The sequence below is a fragment of the Cydia fagiglandana genome, chromosome 9, assembly GCF_963556715.1.
Source record: "Cydia fagiglandana chromosome 9, ilCydFagi1.1, whole genome shotgun sequence".
NCBI classification, from domain to species: Eukaryota; Metazoa; Arthropoda; class Insecta; order Lepidoptera; family Tortricidae; genus Cydia; species Cydia fagiglandana.
In genome coordinates, this window is record NC_085940.1 from 17,842,694 (window position 1) to 17,865,447 (window position 22,754).

Sequence of the window (22,754 nt, forward strand, 5' to 3'; positions counted from 1 at the left end):
ATGTTCAATGAATTGCGTGGAATGTTTTATATCTAGTTATAAGTCTAGGATTCATGCTCCTTTCATACGTGCTTAATATTGTACCTATTTATAAGTCTAGGATTCGTGCTCCTTTCATACGTGCTTATAATTAACGAGATTGACAGAAATAAATAAAACTCACTCTGCATATAATGCCCACTAGTTCAGAGATACAAATCGCCCGGCCATTCCTATATAAACCCGCGCCATTTGTAGCATATTCAGAGAACTCAGAGAGCTTAACTCTATCACTTGCCTGAACACTCTCCAGTAAATAAACTCAGATATATGTGTTTTTATTTCACACAACACATATTCCGGTAAATGGAGGTATAGCGGACTTCGAGACAGCACGACGGCCAGCGCGTTCCAGCGGCGAGTTTCTACGCTTCACCCAACGAACCCCTCATCACGAAAAGTTACAGTCTACACTCCACAGTTTGGTCCTTTTGAAGCCGGATGAAGATAGAAAAACGTACGCGCTGAGTTTCAAGCGACATAGCTTAATTCAGAATCAAGAAAGAAACACGTACGCGCTGAGTTTCAAGCGACATTGCTTAACTCAGACGGCAAAAAAGAAACAAGTACGCGCTGAGTTTTAAGCGACATTGCTTGACTCAGACGGCAAGACTGAAAAAAGAACGCGCTGGGCCTAGAGGTTCGCTTCGGCTCAGACCCAACCCCAATACCTTTCCGTACCCATTTACCGGCTTGCCGGTCGGACCGTGCAGCGTGTAGGTCGTCCTCCGCTCACGTGTCCTGGCAACTTTCGTTGCATGTGTCACATGGTTGATACCCACACACTGCTTTCGAACGTTCTAGGCATTGCACTTTGCCATTGCGGGAGATTCAGTGCCACGAGGGATCCACGCTACGCCTAGGGCCTGGCGTTACGCTCGGTAACGGTCAGTCATAGATATAGGCAGGTCAAGTTAGGGACCCCCGCGTGTGTTAAGTGAAGTGAAGTGGTTCCAGCCAGAAAGATGTCCGAAAAGGAAGCAAGGAGCCTACGACCACGCACCAAGGGCCCGCCTGCGCCCGCAGCCAGCATGGACACCCCTACCCCCTCGTCCGGTAAGACTACGTCCGGCGAGACAAATACGTGGAGCAAGGGCACCAGTGGCAACCCGAATACTACCGGTGGAAACGAGTCGGTACACTCGGAAACGTTAGATGCCACGGTAGTAAATCGTAGTAGGTCAGGTACGCTAGTGAATAAAGACGCCGATGCGCCGCCGTCGCCGTCGCGGGCGCCGTCTAATCGCGATTCACATAAAAGTCGCAAATCGGTTAGGGAACGCGATAAACAATTGGCCGTGCTAATGGCCGAGCTCGAGGTTCATAAAGCCCGTCTGGTCGTTGCTAAGACAGAGTCCGAAACTGCAAATTTACGGCTGCAGGTTGCGCAACTGAAGGCGCAGTCTGTCGGCAGCAGTGACGCGACCGTCGAAGAACGTACTAGAAGTTGGGTAGAACGACAAGCGAGGTTACAGCACGAGATCGCACAGGAAAACGTTAAAATCCCGCCGCCGAAACAGACCGCGCCACCGCCGCCGCGGGCAGCCGTCGAACGTACTAGCAAACCAACCCCGCGCACTTTAGAGGTACCGCACGGTACCTACGCGCCAATGTACCATAAACCGCCGGAATTACCTGCATTCGGCGGAGATATCTCCGAATGGATATCATTTAGGGCAGAGTTCGAAGATACGTCGCCCATGTTTAGTGCCGTCAATAACGTCAGTCGGATTAGGCGCGCACTTAAGGGCGAAGCTCGGACGGCCGTAAAATCAATAATGTACACGGTTCAGGATCCGTACGAGATAATGGACGCGTTGGAACGGCAGTTCGGCGACCCTGAGGAGATTGTTCTTACGGAAATTCATAACGTTAAACGCATGCCGCGTTTATCCGAAGACAATTCGAATATAACCTCATTCGCCGCGCATGTAGCGAATGCCGTCGCCACCATTAGATCCTTGCGTCAAGAGAAATACTTGCACGCGCCTGAGCTCGTGAATAAAATCGTGGATAAATTGAATCTGATAGTGCGCTATGAATGGGCCAAATACAGGCAGTCTAACGTAGAATCACCCGGGTTAGTAGCAATTTCCGAGTTTCTAAACGAAATTAGCACTGCGGCCAAGCGCATAAACCGACTTAAGCCGTCCAACCGATCACGGAATGCAGTGAACGCGGTTTCCTCTGCGCGCGAACCCGAAAGATCGAGCCAAGCTCTCTCTAGATCTCGCGACCCCGCGTTCTACCGTGATACGTATGATAGTTCGCGAAATGAACGAAATGCGGTTTCCTCTGTGCGCGAGCCCAGACGATCGAGCCACGCTCTCGCTGGCCCCCGCGCCCCCGCGTCCCTTCGCGACTATAGTTCGGAATCGGAATCAGATTACCACGAGTCATACACACGTGATACGGGAAATAGATCGCGTTCTAATAAATCGACCGTAGCTCAAGTAAAGCACCGCGATGGCAATTTAAAGAAAAAGCCAGCGTCCACCGGAGCTAAGCCCAAGCGACAGATATCGTCTGTCTCTTTCTCGCGCGAAGCGTGCGCCATATGCAACAACGGCAAAGAACACGAAGTTAAGGAGTGTTCGAAATTTCTAGCCGCGACTGTATCTGAGCGCTGGGACTTGGCAAAGGGAGCTAAATTGTGCTTTAGGTGTCTAGGCGCGAATCACCGTAAATTTTTTGGATGTAAATATGTCGCGTGTGGCATGAATCAGTGCGAAGCCGGGCATAATAGGCTATTACACGGTTTAAGCGCGGCCGGGTCCGCGAACGGTAATAGTGCGCCGGCAGCTCGCAAAGCAATACTCAATGTTAAACTGCCGCAGACGTATCTCAAAATCATGCCAGTAGAGGTATCGGGACCGTTAGGTACCGTCCAAACCCTCGCGCTACTCGATGAGGGCGCGGCAATGACGTTGATGTTACATGAAACTGCGGATAGAATCGCACCTCGTGTGCGCGGTGAAACATTAGAGATAGAAGGCATAGGCGGTGTAGTACGGGACCCAGATTCGTATGCGTTACGAGTCGCAATACGGGGTTTTTGTAGCCGACATATGGAATTAATGGAGACTTACACGGTTTGCGATATAGGTTTAGGAGCGCAGGGCGTACCGCGAGACTTGGTAGATAAATGCGATCATTTATCTAAAATCGCGGACGAATTAAGTTACCCCCCCGCAGTACCTACTATCGTGATAGGCCAAGATAACTGGCATCTCATCATTAGTCGGCAAATTATAGACGGTCCGCCCAACCTCCCAGTCGCGAGTTTAACCAGGCTAGGATGGGTTTTGCATGGACCAGACCGTACGCGTCGCGCCGCGGTACAATTTGTTGGGCACGCAAGGCCTAATACCGCGGATGACGAGGCCTTACAATTGATGAAACGGCATTTTGATATAGAGTCATTAGGCGTTTCGCAAAAATTACCTCGGGCCGATCCCGACCAACGTGCGCTAGATTTGTTAGAAGCCACCTGCGAAAAGATACCGGGGGAGCAAAGGTATCGCTCGGGCTTACTTTGGCGGTCAGATGACGAGAAACTCCCCGATAACCGAGAGCAAGCATTGAAACGGCTGTACAGTCTAGAACGAAAGCTAGACCGCGATGCGAAACTTAAGGCCGAATATGCGAAGCATATGAACAACTTGCTCGACAAAGGTTACGCGGAGAAAATGGACTCGCGACCGCCCCCCGAGGCACCCCGGACTTGGTATCTAGCCCACTTCCCAACTTTCCACCCGCAACGCGGGAAAATGCGATTAGTTTGGGACGCGGCCGCCACAGCTTACGGACGTTCGCTCAATAGCGCGCTGTTGGCTGGCCCCGACCTGTTAGAATCACTTTTCGGCGTGCTAGTGCGTTTCCGCGAGGGTAAAATCGCGGTAATAGCGGACGTCAAAGAGATGTTTTTACAGATCGAAATAATTGAGCAAGACCGCGATGCGTTACGTTTCGTTTGGAGGGGAGAGGACCGTACCTCCCAACCGCAAGAATATAGGATGAAGCGGCTAATATTTGGTTCGGCAGCGTCGCCGACAACCGCGCTATACGTCAAAAACGAAAACGCAAAATCGCATAGTAAAGAATTTCCGATCGCAGCGGAAAAAACGATAAAGAATACGTACATGGACGACATGTTGATCGCCCTCGATACGTCTGAAGAGGACGCGAGACGCGTAGTAAACGAAGTTTACGAGCTAAATATGCGCGCGTCATTCGAACTTCGCGGGTTCGCATCGAACCATCCTGCGGTAATTGCTGACGTAGTTAATAGCAATCAGGAAACGTCGCTGTTAGGCGCGAACGAGAGCGAGCGTACCTTAGGTTTGAAATGGAATCACAAACGTGACACCTTAGGTTTTAACGTAAACTTTCGTAATACGCCCGAAGACGTACTTAACGGTCAGAAATTACCTACGAAACGACAGGTAACAAGTAGCGCGATGTCGATATTTGATCCGATCGGTTATGTGAGCCCCATATCCGTCTTAGGTAAGGCGTTAATGCAAGAGATATGGAGGACAGGAATCGATTGGGACTCGCCTATACCCGTCTCACTCGCACCCGCGTGGCGATCGTTCATTGATAACGTACAACAATTACGAGACTTGGAAATTCCGCGACACGTGCCCGCATTTAATAGGGAGGCATATATGCATGTTTTTTGCGACGCGAGCGAAAAAATATATGCCGCGGCCGTGTATTTAGTTAGCATCAACCCCGAGGGGACTAGAACCTCCGCGTTAGTGGCCGCTAAGGCCCGCGTTTCGCCTCTCCGGGTAGTTAGCATTCCGAGAATGGAATTACAGAGCTGCGTACTAGCTACTAGATTAGCGGAAACCATCGTCAAGGAGTCAGATTACGTAATAAAGGAAAGGTTTTTTTGGTCTGACTCTAAAACGGCGCTCACGTGGATACGTGCGGACCCACGTAGGTATAAAACGTTCGTAGCACATAGGTTAGCAGAAATCGAGAACACTACCACCCCCGCCAACTGGCGCTGGGTGCCTAGTGCGGCTAACGTGGCGGACGACGCGACCCGCGGAATACCTGCGCAATTTGGAGTGAACCACCGATGGTTCGTAGGGCCCGATTTTATACGTAAATCTAGTGAGCATTGGCCGATCGAAAAAGTGCCTACGCCCGTTGCCGATACGGGCGAGGAACGCGTCAATAAACTTGTATGTTCGGTAGGCGTTGCGGAGAATAGGTTTGAGTACCTGCCGGAGGTCTGTAGGTTCTCAAAATTCGTGCGATTAGTTCGCGCCACCGCTAGTATTCTAGTTGCCGCCGAGGTTTTCAAAGCCGCATTGTTCGCTAAGAAAACAGATACAGAGATTAACAAGGGGCATGTAGATTTAGCCGAGATGTTGCTAATCCGAAGGAGCCAACATGCTGCATTTCCGGAAGAAATGAAGCTTCTGGAAGCTGGGCGGCCACTCCTGAAGAAATCTCCGCTATACAAAATCGCTGTACAACTTGACAAAAACGGAATCATCGTACTGAACACGAGAATCGATAAAAACACGCACATGCCTGTTTTACATGCGAAAGAAGATTTCGTCAAGTTGTTGATACAGCATTTTCATGCACTCTACAATCACGGCAACCACGCGACCGTCATCAACGAGTTGAAACAAAGGTACTACATTATCGGGCTGCGCGGTAGCATTCGCTACATAACGAATAAATGCCAATGGTGCAGAACCTATAGGGGAATGCCAATCAAAGTTCCCATAGGTGACTTGCCGCCAGAAAGGCTAAAAGCGAATCAGCCGCCGTTTACCGCTGCAGCCGTAGACCTGTTTGGCCCCATGCAGATAACTATAGGCCGCCGCCGCGAGAAAAGGTGGGGTGTACTATACACATGCCTCACGACTCGCGCTGTACATCTGGAGCTTGCCGCCTCACTTTCGGCATCCTCCATGATACTGTCGCTACGCCGAATGATAGCGCGACGCGGCACGCCTACAGTTCTCTATTCAGACAACGCCACCAACTTCTGCGGCGCTGAAAGAGAACTGGCAGAGGCCAAAAACACGCTGCCCGACAGTCTCAAGCCCTTCTTGACTGAGCGAGCCATAAAATGGAAAAAAATTCCACCCGGCAACCCCTCCGCTGGCGGTGCCTGGGAACGGCTCGTAGGCAGCGTTAAAACGGCATTAAAAGTAGTACTGAAAGAAAGAGCACCCCACGAAGAGGTTCTACATACTTTACTGCTAGAATCAGAGCACATAGTCAATTCCAGACCGCTGACACCAGTGAATCCAGATTTAGACATCGAAGCCTTGACGCCGAACCACTTTTTAATCGGTCGATCAAGTGCTATGTCGCCACTGGGTGTCTTCACAGACGCAACTATGTCGCTCTCCTCGTGGAGAACAGCGCAAACGCTAGCCGACCAATTTTGGAGGCGCTGGCAGCGGGAATACCGACCCAGCCTCCTCCCCAGGCCCGGTGCTCATCAAAACGTGAAGAGACTGCATGAAGGTGACATAGTCATTATTGCGGATAGCTCCATGCCACGAGGAACGTGGCCCAGAGGCGTAATCGCCCAGCTATTTCCTGGCCCAGATGGTCATGTGAGAGTGGCCATTGTTCGCACACGCGCAGGTGACGTCCGCCGCCCAGTTTCCAGACTCATCCTCATTTACTCCGCGCATGAAGACGGTGTTAACACACGTGGGGGAGACTGTCGTAAATAGCTATTAGGGTCATGCATGTGTTAGATTAGTCTTTACGTTTAGGTTACTATTTTTACTTTTTATATCATGTTTTACTTTGTGCTCACATATTATGTTCAATGAATTGCGTGGAATGTTTTATATCTAGTTATAAGTCTAGGATTCATGCTCCTTTCATACGTGCTTAATATTGTACCTATTTATAAGTCTAGGATTCGTGCTCCTTTCATACGTGCTTATAATTAACGAGATTGACAGAAATAAATAAAACTCACTCTGCATATAATGCCCACTAGTTCAGAGATACAAATCGCCCGGCCATTCCTATATAAACCCGCGCCATTTGTAGCATATTCAGAGAACTCAGAGAGCTTAACTCTATCACTTGCCTGAACACTCTCCAGTAAATAAACTCAGATATATGTGTTTTTATTTCACACAACACATATTCCGGTAAATGGAGGTATAGCGGACTTCGAGACAGCACGACGGCCAGCGCGTTCCAGCGGCGAGTTTCTACGCTTCACCCAACGAACCCCTCATCACGAAAAGTTACAGTCTACACTCCACAATAGGTACGATAACGATATCCAAATTTGTCATTTGCGCGATTCTGGAGATACTCTTGAACGATTTCCACAGGATATGAATTAGAGATCTAATTCACATCTAATAGATATTTTACTCTATCTAACGTAAAGGTGACATTGGTTGCCCGAATTGTGCTGCAAAAGAGAACTAGTTGATATCTAAACTATAACGTATCTAGAATGGATCTAGTACGTGTTGTCTCTTGTGAATATCTTGAAGTTCGAATACGGCAGTGTACCAGTCTTAAACTTTTATTGTGTTGTCGTCTACCGTATAGCACCCCTCTTTTTACAGCTTGGCAAAAAAGAGTAGAAATTAAAAAGTGGCAACACTGTAGTGTCGTTCCCTTCAAACCAATATATATACTTGAGCAGATCTTGTCAGTAGAAAATGGCGGTAAATTTGAAAAATGTAGACGCGAAGGGATATCGTGTCATAGAAAATTTGAATTTCGCGCCTTTTTCTACTGACAAGATTTGCTTGAATATATAAGAAAACGGGACACTACAGTGTTGCCACTTTTAAATTCCTACTCTTTTTTCCCAAGCTGTACGTCGGGGGTTAATAACGATCACGACGGCTGTTAGATCCTGCAAATGAACGATTTATTTTAGCCTTTGAGTCGAGTCTAAAATGTTCTCCTCTAGTAACGAATTGGAGTAATTTCGCCGAGCGCATTTGAACAATTGTTTACACTGCTTGACAATGAAAAGTGGTGTTTAAATCTGTTACTTCTTTAAATCTTAGTATGTAAGAATACAAAAAATGTAATGCTTATAGCGTAACGTGTATTAAAACACACTACTTTGTGAAAAACAAGGAAAAGTGGTGTTTAAATCTGTTACTTCTTTAAATCTTAGTATGTAAAAATACAAAAAATGTAATGCTTATAACGTAACGTGTGTAAAACACACTACTTTGTGAAAAAACCGGAAAAGTGCGAGTCGGGCTCGCCCACGACCCACGAAGGGTTCCGTACTATTACGAAAAAACGGCAAAAAAAAATCACGTCTATTTTTTTATGGGCTTTGGAACAGCGCGCCAAACTGGACGTTAAAGAAACTCAAAATCCCATACAAAATGACACTTAACGCAAACGCGTCGTCACGTCACGCTATCGAATGAAATTTACACTAAGGGGTACAGCATAGTCTAATAAAACATGGTCTTCTCTTCCCAGAGTGACACAAGCCTACGTCACAATAACATGGCCGCTATCTATAGCGCTATCGCATATTATCATATAGCGCTGTCGCATGATGACGTAGGCTTGTGTCAGTCACGTGACCACGGAGTACCAGGCGGAGTATATTATTATACCATGGGGTACAGTTAATTTGTCCTCCACTGCATCCCAAAATGAGACTCCCGGATAGTTGCTCAATTTTAATTACAAGAAAGCTGAAATTCCATCGATCCATTTCGAGATCAAAGCGTTCGGGCGACAAAGGTGAGTTTGCTTTGAAGTGTCGTCGCATTTAACGAGCTGCCGCCACTGCGGCGCGCACGCGAAACTCGACCTAATTGTAGTGAGTTAATTGCTTGACGGTTCGCTCGTTTCTTTGAGTGGTTATTGCTTTCTCATTAAGTGTTTCCGAGTTGAAATGTTGGAGGTTAACTAGAATAGAAGGAAAAACGAGTAAACTTTCTGGCATTATAGTATGAAACTTGGTCTCTTTTTCGAGCAGCATTAATTAATTATTTACTTAGTTTGAACGTAATTAGAAGAGGCTCGGTATTTACTTATGACTTGTTTTAATGTGCTAATTGGACTACGAAGTTCAGAGAATTGTTGACATATATAGTTCAGAGAATTACCAGCTTAATAAAATCTAAAAGGTCTATCAGTAAGGCGGTGGCAGTTGGTAAAGAAATTATACGGCCCAACTCGAAAAATGCTTATAAGATGTCACCCCGGTACGATACTGTCAGTGTCAAAAGTGACATGTCTTCAACCAAAAACGTCACTTTTGACATTGACAGATCGGCATCGTATCGGTGTGACGTCTTTTAAGCATTGTTCGAATTGGGTTTATGTGTAGTCAATATAATTCTTTTCTTGGTACCTATACCACAGAATAAGTAATAGTATTACCTATACCTACCGATGGTAGTTTTTGATATTGTAATATGTTAAAAAAATGAAAAATGATAATGATAAATGATAATGACAAATGTTATTCTAAACTAGGTAAACTAGGTTTTTATTCGTGCAATGTTGTCTTTTAAGTATAAGTCTTAATCGTACCACTATGCTGAATAAAGTTAAGTGTCTAATCAGAGTAGAGGGGCTACCGCCAAAACCGAAATTCGCAAATCGCGGGGATCTTTCTCTTTTACTCCAATGAAGGAGTAATTAGAGTGACAGAGAAAAATGCCCGCAATTTGCGAACGTCGATTTTCGCGGTTATAGCCCAGCACAGTGGCGTAGCTAGGGGTGGGCGAAGTGAGCCGTCGCCCACGGTCTCGCGCCCCAAGGGCGGCCACGCGCGAGGCCTCTTCGGGCACGGAAAAGGGCCTCGCAGATGCGACTTCGCCCACGGCTAGATTAGTTCACGCTATGCTACTGAATCAGCATTTACGTTGTTTATATTGCCTACTCCCCTACCACATGGCGACCCTGCCACGTGCCGTGTCCATTACACATTCGTAATTATTTTATTTGATATCTGAAAAATCAAACTTCAAAGTGGAAAAGGAAAATGATGCGGTAAAATCTAAAGAAAATCTGAAGGAAAGTAGTAAAATCGATATGGAGGTAATTAGCTGTGTAATAAAATTGTAAGTTTTCCTTAAGCAAGGTTACTAATTTATAAACTTAGTTTCGTAACAATTTTTTTTTTAATGATTATAGGAAGCAAACGAGCAGACGGATTACCCGATGGTAAGCGATTAACGCCGCCTATGGACACTCGCAACACCAGAAGGGTTGTATGTGTGTTATAGGTACAGTCAGCAGCAGAAGTTGCTAAGCGGGCGAGGTGTTCAAAATGATCTTCACGCGACTTTAAAAGGGAATAAGAGCGTGTCAAGGTAATTTTGAACACCTCGCCCGCTTAGCAACTTCAGCTGCTGACTGTACAAGTGTACAATATGAAAAATATACCGCTTTATTTTATACCAACTTCTATGTGCTAAAACGAATGCATTCTTCAGACCCGACAGTGCGAAGTTGCAACTTGTTTCCGTTGCCGGAGTTACTCAAATTTTAAAGAACTGGAAAGGAAAGTTACACTTTTCCACTTGACATTTTCAAAGTAACGCCACCAGCAACAGAGCCGTATGTTTTATTGCGAAGTTGGAAGCGAAATACGGTCGGTTGGTTTTTAATATATACTCGTACATTTTTGAATACTGGCATACCTACTGATAATTCCTGAGCGGCTACCGCGAAAACCGAAATTCGCAAATTGCGGGGATCTTTCTCTTTTACTCCAACGAAGGCGTAATTAGAGTGACAGAGAAAAATCCCCGCATTTTGCGAACTTCGATTTTCGCGGTTATAGCCCTGGAACTGACCACTTAAAAAACTAAAATAAAAAAAAAAACAATTATAGGGTTTGAAAAAGGAACTCTCTGGCAGAATAAATAAATAAATTACTTTTTAATTTGTGAGACTGTCATTTGTTTTATAACGTGACGTCGTTGGGTTGAACATAGTGTATCGTTGTTGCAATGAATTTAAGTCGTGAATATTTTCGAATCATGATTTTTTAAGATTTTCGATGTCGTTAAAACTCAGCAAGAAAGTTGTCAAAGACTTCAATTAGCATTTGGCGATGAAGCCCCATCTTGTAGCTCTGTTTATTCGTAATACATATATAAGAATTTTACCATTTTCTCGGAGGGGAACGCAATCACACCTGGGGGCCTAGGCAAGATAACAAACGTTGTTAGAAAACGGTCGCGGGTTCGAACCAAGGCTCGTACCAATACGAAATATCATTTGATATTTTCTAGCCGCTTTTCGGTGCTGGAAAACATCGTGAGGAAACCGGACTAATCCTAATAAGGTCTAGATTACCCTCTGGGTTGGAAGGTCAGATGTCAGATGTCAAAGTCGCTTTCGTAAAAATTAGTGAACTATTAGTTTTCGGTATGAGTGCCAAGCGGACCCCAGGCTCCCATGAGCCGTGGCAAAAACCGGGACAACGCGAGGAATTCCAAGTTTAAACTTTGTATATAAGTGACGTTTTCTAAACACGTAAATAAAACCAAAAACATAGTTTAACGTTACTCACAACCGCTTAAATTCATTTTTCTATAAATAAATCCTGTTTAATTTCGGAAACGCAGCTTATGATTTCATAATTATTAAAATGGCGTCCATTGAGCTATTCTCCATTTAGATATTTATATATAAGAAAACGGGACACTAAGGTGTTGCCACTTTTTAATTTCTACTCTGTTTTGCCAAGCGGTACGTCGGGGGTTAATAACGATCACGACGGCTGTTAGATCCTGCAAATGAACGATTTATTTTAGCCTTTGAGTCGAGTCTAAAATGTTCTCCTCTAGTAACGAATTGGAGTAATTTCGCCGAGCGCATTTGAACAATTGTTTACACTGCTTGACAAGTAAAAGTGGTGTTTAAATCTGTTACTTCTTTAAATCTTAGTATGTAAAAATACAAAAAATGTAATGCTTATAGCGTAACGTGTGTAAAACACACTACTTTGTGAAAAAATCGGCCAAGTGCGAGTCGGGCTCGCCCACGACCCACGAAGGGTTCCGTACTATATATTACGCAAAAACGGCAAAAAAAATCCCGTCTATTTTTTTATGGGATTTGAACTGGACGTTTAGGAAACTCAAAATCACTCACAAAATGACACACTGACAAACGCGTCGTCACGTCACGCTATCGAATGAAATTTACAGTAGGGGTACAGCAGTCTAATAAAACATGGTCTTCTCTTCCCAGAGTGACACAAGCCTACGTCATAATAACATGGCCGCTATATATAGCGCTATCGCATATTATCATATAGCGCTGTCGCATGATGACGTAGGCTGACGTAGGTGTCAGTCACGTGACCACGAAAAGACGGGAAGAGAGTACCAGGCGGAGTATATTATTATACCATGGGGTACAGTTAATTTGTCCTCCACTGCATCCCAAAATGAGACTCCCGGATAGTTGCTCAATTTTAATTACAAGAAAGCTGAAATTCCATCGATCCATTTCGAGATCAAAGCGTTCGGGCGACAAAGGTGAGTTTGCTTTGAAGTGTCGTCGCATTTAACGAGCTGCCGCCACTGCGGCGCGCACGCGAAACTCGACCTAATTGTAGTGAGTTAATTGCTTGACGGTTCGCTCGTTTCTTTGAGTGGTTATTGCTTTCTCATTAAGTGTTTCCGAGTTGAAATGTTGGAGGTTAACTAGAATAGAAGGAAAAACGAGTAAACTTTCTGGCATTATAGTATGAAACTTGGTCTCTTTTTCGAGCAGCATTAATTAATTATTTACTTAGTTTGAACGTAATTAGAAGAGGCTCGGTATTTACTTATGACTTGTTTTAATGTGCTAATTGGACTACGAAGTTCAGAGAATTGTTGACATATATAGTTCAGAGAATTACCAGCTTAATAAAATCTAAAAGGTCTATCAGTAAGGCGGTGGCAGTTGGTAAAGAAATTATACGGCCCAACTCGAAAAATGCTTATAAGATGTCACCCCGGTACGATACTGTCAGTGTCAAAAGTGACATGTCTTCAACCAAAAACGTCACTTTTGACATTGACAGATCGGCATCGTATCGGTGTGACGTCTTTTAAGCATTGTTCGAATTGGGTTTATGTGTAGTCAATATAATTCTTTTCTTGGTACCTATACCACAGAATAAGTAATAGTATTACCTATACCTACCGATGGTAGTTTTTGATATTGTAATATGTTAAAAAAATGAAAAATGATAATGATAAATGATAATGACAAATGTTATTCTAAACTAGGTAAACTAGGTTTTTATCCGTGCAATGTTGTCTTTTAAGTATAAGTCTTAATCGTACCACTATGCTGAATAAAGTTAAGTGTCTAATCAGAGGGGCTACCGCCAAAACCGAAATTCGCAAATCGCGGGGATCTTTCTCTTTTACTCCAATGAAGGAGTAATTAGAGTGACAGAGAAAAATGCCCGCAATTTGCGAACGTCGATTTTCGCGGTTATAGCCCAGCACAGTGGCGTAGCTAGGGGTGGGCGAAGTGAGCCGTCGCCCACGGTCTCGCGCCCCAAGGGCGGCCACGCGCGAGGCCTCTTCGGGCACGGAAAAGGGCCTCGCAGATGCGACTTCGCCCACGGCTAGATTAGTTCACGCTATGCTACTGAATCAGCATTTACGTTGTTTATATTGCCTACTCCCCTACCACATGGCGACCCTGCCACGTGCCGTGTCCATTACACATTCGTAATTATTTTATTTGATATCTGAAAAATCAAACTTCAAAGTGGAAAAGGAAAATGATGCGGTAAAATCTAAAGAAAATCTGAAGGAAAGTAGTAAAATCGATATGGAGGTAATTAGCTGTGTAATAAAATTGTAAGTTTTCCTTAAGCAAGGTTACTAATTTATAAACTTAGTTTCGTAACAATTTTTTTTTTAATGATTATAGGAAGCAAACGAGCAGACGGATTACCCGATGGTAAGCGATTAACGCCGCCTATGGACACTCGCAACACCAGAAGGGTTGTATGTGTGTTATAGGTACAGTCAGCAGCAGAAGTTGCTAAGCGGGCGAGGTGTTCAAAATGATCTTCACGCGACTTTAAAAGGGAATAAGAGCGTGTCAAGGTAATTTTGAACACCTCGCCCGCTTAGCAACTTCAGCTGCTGACTGTACAAGTGTACAATATGAAAAATATACCGCTTTATTTTATACCAACTTCTATGTGCTAAAACGAATGCATTCTTCAGACCCGACAGTGCGAAGTTGCAACTTGTTTCCGTTGCCGGAGTTACTCAAATTTTAAAGAACTGGAAAGGAAAGTTACACTTTTCCACTTGACATTTTCAAAGTAACGCCACCAGCAACAGAGCCGTATGTTTTATTGCGAAGTTGGAAGCGAAATACGGTCGGTTGGTTTTTAATATATACTCGTACATTTTTGAATACTGGCATACCTACTGATAATTCCTGAGCGGCTACCGCGAAAACCGAAATTCGCAAATTGCGGGGATCTTTCTCTTTTACTCCAACGAAGGCGTAATTAGAGTGACAGAGAAAAATCCCCGCATTTTGCGAACTTCGATTTTCGCGGTTATAGCCCTGGAACTGACCACTTAAAAAACTAAAATAAAAAAAAACAATTATAGGGTTTGAAAAAGGAACTCTCTGGCAGAATAAATAAATAAATTACTTTTTAATTTGTGAGACTGTCATTTGTTTTATAACGTGACGTCGTTGGGTTGAACATAGTGTATCGTTGTTGCAATGAATTTAAGTCGTGAATATTTTCGAATCATGATTTTTTAAGATTTTAGATGTCGTTAAAACTCAGCAAGAAAGTTGTCAAAGACTTCAATTAGCATTTGGCGATGAAGCCCCATCTTGTAGCTCTGTTTATTCGTAATACATATATAAGAATTTTACCATTTTCTCGGAGGGGAACGCAATCACACCTGGGGGCCTAGGCAAGATAACAAACGTTGTTAGAAAACGGTCGCGGGTTCGAACCAAGGCTCGTACCAATACGAAATATCATTTGATATTTTCTAGCCGCTTTTCGGTGCTGGAAAACATCGTGAGGAAACCGGACTAATCCTAATAAGGTCTAGATTACCCTCTGGGTTGGAAGGTCAGATGTCAGATGTCAAAGTCGCTTTCGTAAAAATTAGTGAACTATTAGTTTTCGGTATGAGTGCCAAGCGGACCCCAGGCTCCCATGAGCCGTGGCAAAAACCGGGACAACGCGAGGAATTCCAAGTTTAAACTTTGTATATAAGTGACGTTTTCTAAACACGTAAATAAAACCAAAAACATAGTTTAACGTTACTCACAACCGCTTAAATTCATTTTTCTATAAATAAATCCTGTTTAATTTCGGAAACGCAGCTTATGATTTCATAATTATTAAAATGGCGTCCATTGAGCTAAGTTTAGTATCTAATTTATTACGCATACAAATACTATATAACGGGATAAGTTCCCTAACTACGAAGTCTCGGCTATCAAACTCTGCGCCCGATTCGGATTTTGAAATAGACATCTATTAGACATTTTTTTAGACATCACCAAGATACGATAACGATATGTTTAAGTTCTAACCTGTCAAATTTGACATTTGCGCGATTCTGGAGATACTCTTGAACGATTTCCACAGGATATGACTTAGAGATCATACCTACTCACCAACGGAACAAGCAGATGAAGAATCATGAGACAAGTTCTACAACGACCTTAACGAAGCTCTATTAACACACGCTCACAAAAAACCTTGTAACATCTAATATATATCTTACTCTATCTAACGTAAAAGTGACATTGGTTGCCCGAATTACGCTGCAAAAAAGAACTAGTTGATATCTAAACTACAACGTATCTAGAATCGATCTAGTACTCGTATACGTGTCGTCTCTTGTGAATATCTTGAAGTTCGAATACGGCAGTAAGTTGAAGCGTAGCGCTGAGCACGTTGAGCGCTTAGATTTATATTATTATTTTATTTCATTCGCTCAATTTACTTTAGATTACTACAGTTACTTATTAATGACTTTCCTATCGCTCTCCTTATACATAAATGTATATTTTTTAAAATTATTAATTAACAGTCTAACCTTAACAATTCTTTAAACCGACAAAGGTAGCATTCAAAAACACCTCTCCCGAAAACAATCGAGTATCTATTTAACAAGAAAACACAATTACCGCGAACGACTTTGACATTTCTTCCCAACAACGAACTGGAAATCTCTGTTTCGCCATTTCCGTGAGATAATTTTTCAATTAACAGAGTAAATATTTATGTAGGCGTCGGGCTAATTTGAGAGGGATTTAATTTATTTTATTATGAGTGCCTGAGGCGCAGGATTATGTTATCAGTAGCTCGACTTTGTATCGCCAAATCTTTTAAGAGCGCTTGTGGTCTAGCGGGAAGAGCGTGCTACTTTCAATCCGGAGGTCACTGGTTCAAACTCCGGCTCGTATTAAGTACCAATGAGATTTTCGGATCATATGTAGGTACGAACTGTCAACGAGTACTGAGATACTTAGCTCGCTGACAACTTGGAGAGACTTGTGATGATGGGAAAGGTGGACGGCAAACGGCCTAGAGGACCAAAGTTCAGTCCAACAAGCGGTGTGACCAAATATCCGCCCTGATGGACATCAGCATCACACTAAGCAACGCTTTCCACAAAGCAACCGACAGGGAGATGTACTCGTAGAGAGCTGCCATAGGAAACATTTAGAAGAAAAAGTAGGTACGTAATATCATTCTATATTACCAGTAGCTTTTCGATGAAGGAAAACATCGTAAAGAAACTGGACTGATCCCAATAGGGCCTAGAGCGAGTTTACCCTCTGGGTTGACAAGTCAGATGGAAGTCGCTTTCGTAAAAACGTGCCTACGCCAATTCGGGGATTAGTTGCCAAGCGGACCTCAGGCTTCCAAGACCCGTGGCAAAAAAGTCGGGACAACGCGACGAGGATGATGATGATATTATAATTTTCAAGTTTTGGAGAAGATTCTGGAGAAAAGTAGGGTCATTTCACAACGAATCATATGTCTGTATTTTATTCTTCTGTGCGAGCGTGGGCCGGGCTCGAGTCAGACTGCCGTATTCGAACTTCAAGATATTCTCATGAGACGACACGTACTAGATCCATTCTAGATACGTTATAGTTTAGATATCAACTAGTTCTCTTTTGCAGCCCAATTCGGGGAACCAATGTCACTTTTACGTTAGATAGAGTAAGATATATATTATATGTTACAAGGTTTTTTGTGAGCGTGTGTTATGAGAGCTTCGTTAAGGTCGTTGTAGAACTTGTCTCATGATTCTTCATCTGCTTGTTCCGTTGGTGAGTAGGTATGATCTCTAAGTCATATCCTGTGGAAATCGTTCAAGAGTATCTCCAGAATCGCGCAAATGTCAAATTTGACAGGTTAGATCTTAAACATATCGTTATCGTATCTTGGTGCTGTCTAAAAGATATCTAATAGATGTCTATTTCAAAATCCGAATCGGGCCCTTAGTGTTTTTTTTTTAAATCTTTATTTTGTAAAAAGGGTTTTTTCACAATTGAAAATGTCACCCTTATTGTGACATAGCAAAACAAATCAACTCTTAATATCTACGCTTGGGCCCTTAGTGATCGTTGAGTCGAATCTCTTTGGACCTGCCGCTTGGTTACGAAACGCATGGTTCGAGTGTGCACTAGAGATGCACTGGATATTCGGTTACTATCCGATATCCGGCTTATCCGGCCATTATTTTACTATCTCACCGGATACCGGATAGTGACCTACTATCCGGCCGAATACCGGATAGTAATATGACGTCCGATGGTCAGGCCGAATATCCGGTATCCGGTATCCGGCCAAACAACTATCCGTTGCATGTCTAGTGTGCACCCTCGACAGCCACCGCGCTTTATACCTATTTGTTTTAAGAGGAAGCCACAAAATTAGAAAGGGACAAAAGCCAAAATGTCAGAATACAAGTAGTCACTAAAATACACTACATAAATACAATTTAACACTTTAAACTCTCGCGTTTTGTACACATAGTTATTCAATTACACAAACGGGTCTACCGCGATATAATTTCATTGTTTTTACCCCTACCCCGAACATTTTTATAAACTAATTTCGGGTAGTTTAGTGTTGTTTTATTAATATCTCCGCTGACATTTGTTGGGACGTCAGTCTTTCCGTGACCACAGCTGGTGCAACTCAGCTGAAACGTCGGAATTAAAGGTAAAAACAATGAAATTATATCGCGGTAGACCCGTTTGTGTAATTGAATATAAATACAATTATCTAGAGTATCAGAGAGTCCTCAATACAACGATCTTAAGAAGCCTCGCTAAACTGGCTGAACTCTTCCGAGATGCTTTCAAAATATTAGCGACGCAATTTGAAATAACAAGTTAAAATGTGAAAACAATTTTCCCCTTGAATCGAGGGCCTGTCTGCTGCAGACAGACGTAGAAATATTTCTGATTATTTTTTTCGTTTTTCAATAAATGGCAATCACTTTAGCCTGGGGCACAGAGTATTTGGTACAGAAGTCCCATTACTTAATACAACTGATGTTTGAGAGTTATAAGTGACCTTGAAACATGCTTTTTCTCACGAATATAGGATCTACTGGATAAGACATTGGAGTGCGGGGTAAAATTACCGAAGGGGATGGTCTTATGGAACTTTAAGTATGAGTAGCAGAGAAAGTGCTATTATGTTTCTCCTGGTTATAGTCTCTCTTTTAAATTTGCCTGCCTAAGGCCACGTCAGTCCTAAGTGCCACGTCAAAACGGTAGACGTATTGTTGTTGCCCACCGGTTCCCTGGTGGGTAACAACTAACCCGACCAAATTACGTAGGTTGTTTTTGGTATTGTGTAACAAATGTTAAACAGTGTTTTTAATTTCATAGCATTGCGTATGTTCTGTCCTTCATAGTAGCGGATGAACGCCAAAAGTATCTGCCACTCTTGAATACTTTTCCAAATAGACTCTACGCATTCAAAAGTATCTGTTAGATACCTACAGTCTAAAAGTTCTTCACACAGCGACATACGCTTTTCGTTAGGCTGCTAGAGAATGGTACAGTCACCTGCAATAATATCTTACACAACGAAGGCCGCAAAAATATCTGACACAATCTTATTTGTAGAGCCATAAGAGCGTGTCACATATTCGTATTTATGCGGCCATCGAAGAGTAACATGTTATTGCAGGTGACTGTACATGCTTTTGTCGCGTAGTCGGATCCGCTACTTTAGATACTGACTGTACCTAAGTACTTTAGTTAGGTGCCAGAATATGGAATATTATTCTAGTACCTAAATCTTACTTTAATCCGATTAAAAACTGACTCAAAACTTTTATTAAACGATCAAAAAACTTTGTAATTTTTATTAATAATTGATGAACTCGCTCGGAATAATAATTGACCCACGGATTTATTCATTTATTCATGAATATTCACTTCATTGAATAAGGAGTGGCTTTGCTTCGTTATTTCGAATACTTTGATGAATAAAAGAGCTTAAACGATTGAGCAGTTTTAATAAAGTGAGAAATGAGGGTGACAGTTACTTTGATGGGGGGTGGAGACGTAGTCTAGGAGAAGGCGCAGAAAAAAATAATTTATTTTATTTTATTTTGCCTACTTAGTTACAACGGTATTTAGATATTTTTCCTACTCATTCAGATTTTATTAAAACGTTGCAATATTATTATTATAGGGAGTAAAAAGTTTAACAACAAAAAAGTTACAGTAAAAAGTACAGTTTTTCATGTTTTGTTTTTCCGTCACTTACCTACCTACGGAAAGCTATTTATACTACATACTTACTCGTAGAGTGTTGCTTACGAAAATTTTAGTAGTTAGTCCGATTTTTGGCCCTACAATGTTTCCAGACTTAGCTAAAAATTTGTCAGTGTCAAGTTTAGTGATCAGAAATTTATTTTTCCAGTAATTTTAGAAATATTATTTCATACGGAATAAAATGCTCCCGAAATGAACTTGGAATGGCAGCGTTCGAATTTGCTTCAGGAAAATACTTCACAAAAAAAATATATATCGGATTTTGAAATAGACATCTATTAGATATCTTTTAGACATCACCAAGATACGATAACGATATGTTTAAGATCTAACCTGTCAAATTTGACATTTGCGCGATTCTGGAGATACTCTTGAACGATATGACTTATTGTTAGAGATCCAATTCACATCTAATAGATATCTTATGGTAACATTCCATTTCTAACCGCAGCTGCACTCCCGGTATCAGTACGCGTTGAAAATGAACAGTAATGCAGCTGCGGTTAGAAATGGAATGTTACCCTAACTCTATCTAACGTAAAAGTCACATTGGTTGCCCGAATTGCGCTGCAAAAGAGAGCTAGTTGATATCTAAACTATAACGTAAGGTTTACTCGGGTAATTCCGAATGTCGAAAACTGTCGGATAATTCCGAAAAGAGACTTTTATTATGATGGAATTAAGGGTGATTTTCATCTGAATTTCGGAATTATCCGACATTCGGTATTACCCGAATACACCTTATCTAGTACGTGTCGTCTCTTGTGAATATCTTGAAGTTCGAACACGGCAGTAACTCCTGGCCTATCATAATATTGGGTTTTATGACTCGCGAAGAATCGTTTGATATTTCCGAGTTTGAAATTGGAATTCCATTTAAAAGGAAGCGATTTGTAGAAATTGCAATCCGTGGCTAATGTTGTAACTGTTCTTTCTTAACCTCATAATTCTCTATGGCTTTTTTACGAACTTAATCCTTATTTTGATCGAAACAAAGTTTGTTTTTCCATGGTATGTTTCGGTGTCATGCGAGGTTGTTGTAGTTAGTTTTAGATTGTTTGTCGTGATTTGACGGGGACTGATTGTAAATGTCCAATCGCTACATCGAATTGAATGGATGTTTACAAAAACAACATAACTGACTACACTGGTTGGCACCTGAAACGATTAACAATGTTCTTAAAAAAGTGTCAACCGCTCTAAGCAGTTAGTTGTTTTTGTAAACATCCCTTCAATTGTTTGTAGCAAGATCCATTTGTGAAGGCTTTAATGAGAGGGTTGTATCATTGTCTGACAGCTAATTTCAGGTCTGTAGACCTTCGAGCATTTAATAACCGGAGTCGCCTTTAAGAGCTCACACCTCTGCCGAAAACCTTGCACAATTGTGCAAACTTTTGTATGGACAGACATGGCTATTTGTACTGTCAACTGTAAAAATATTGGTGCACAAATCATTAAAAAAATATGTCCTATGGGAGCTATGGCTCTTATGTCAGCGATTAAAAACTATGGGACATATTTTTGAATAAGTTGGCTACACCCATATTTTTTACAGTTGACTGTACGTTACGTACAAGGATGGTGTTTAGCAAAAATGAGTCATCCCACATCCATTTTGCAATAAAAAGTCAACTTAAAGCGTCAATTTTTTGAGTTGACATCTTATTGAAAAATTAACGTGGGTTGACACATTATTGCTTATCAGCATCCAATCATGTAGAAATAGCAATATATTTGACGTCCCCTCCCCCGAAAAAATCGGCAGACTTTCGTATAGAAAATGACAGCCGTGACGTCTCCATTTACTAAATGCTCTAAGATTGGGCCCCATACATTCTACGCCTATTCTCTTTTCGCACAGACTCTAGACTGAATAGAGAATGAGGACCTTAGGATGTCCAATTGTCCACATATTAAGGCAATAATTAAGTAAACCGGCCCTAGTTAATTAAAGCAGTGTAGGCAACTTCGAAAACTTAGTAAATTTTGAAAATCACTAATCCACCACCTAAATACCTAAATCTATCTTTGCAATACTTACGGTACTGCAACGCTTACCTAAGCATCTTTCTTACTGTTGCTATAGCAGAATATGCTTCTAGTCTAGTTCACTACACGGCGCAAACTCCTACTTGCGGTGCACTACTACCAACTGCTCAATAATAAGGTCGACAATCCAACTGTCTTAGAGCGTATCGGTTTGTTTGTACCGCAGGCGCGACTGATCGCGGAAGACACTGGTGAGGGTGGGGTGCGCAGACGAAGGCCTCTGTTCGCGCGCGGTGCGATTCGTACTCGTCGGGCCCAGAACGCTCCCACTGCTAGAGCTCTGGCACTTTTGAAAGACTTTTTTAACATCAAACAAGATGCTGACGTATACTACGATAGTGTCGGTGTCTTCACAAGAAAATTCTTAAATTATATTAATGTGTATTTGACGAATGAATAATGGTATTTTTGTATATATTATGTATATATGTGTGTAAGTTTAAGTTTGACATCCTATCCTCTGTTGCATTTAATTTAATTTAATTTATGTGTAACTAATGTAATGTTTGTGATTTAACCTGACCGTATTTCATTGTTTATGTTTTGTTGTAATGTTTTAATCTCTAGACTGTGTTTGAATCTAATTGTATGTATTGTCCCTACCGCATAAGCGTTTTGGCATCCTTAGCTGTAAGTTTATGCATGTGATTTAAATAAAGAAATAAATGGAGTGAGCACTCTTGTCTTACTATATTTCTCTATGGTAGAGCATGGTGGTAGAGCATGGTAGATATTTGTTAATTTCAAAATTACCCTGTTTTCGAAGTTACCCAATAAACTTTATTAGTTAGGGGAAAAATGGCTTGGTTATAACTCAAACATATTAGCGATATCCTATTTAGCTCTCTAGCACAGATTATATAATAGTTCTTATGTCGCGT

At 42.2% G+C, this 22,754-nt stretch overlaps 2 protein-coding genes across 2 annotated transcripts in view; one reads left to right on the plus strand and one right to left on the minus strand.

The window, feature by feature from the left end:
• LOC134667741 (uncharacterized) overlaps positions 1 to 22,754 on the minus strand; it is a 42,959-nt gene that overhangs the window by 16,467 nt on the left and 3,738 nt on the right. The gene's annotated exons all lie outside the window — the stretch shown is intronic.
• LOC134667790 (uncharacterized) lies at positions 1,005 to 6,761 on the plus strand. Its single transcript, XM_063525199.1, has one exon. It carries the CDS (start codon positions 1,005 to 1,007, stop codon positions 6,759 to 6,761), a length of 5,757 nt encoding a protein of 1,918 aa, XP_063381269.1.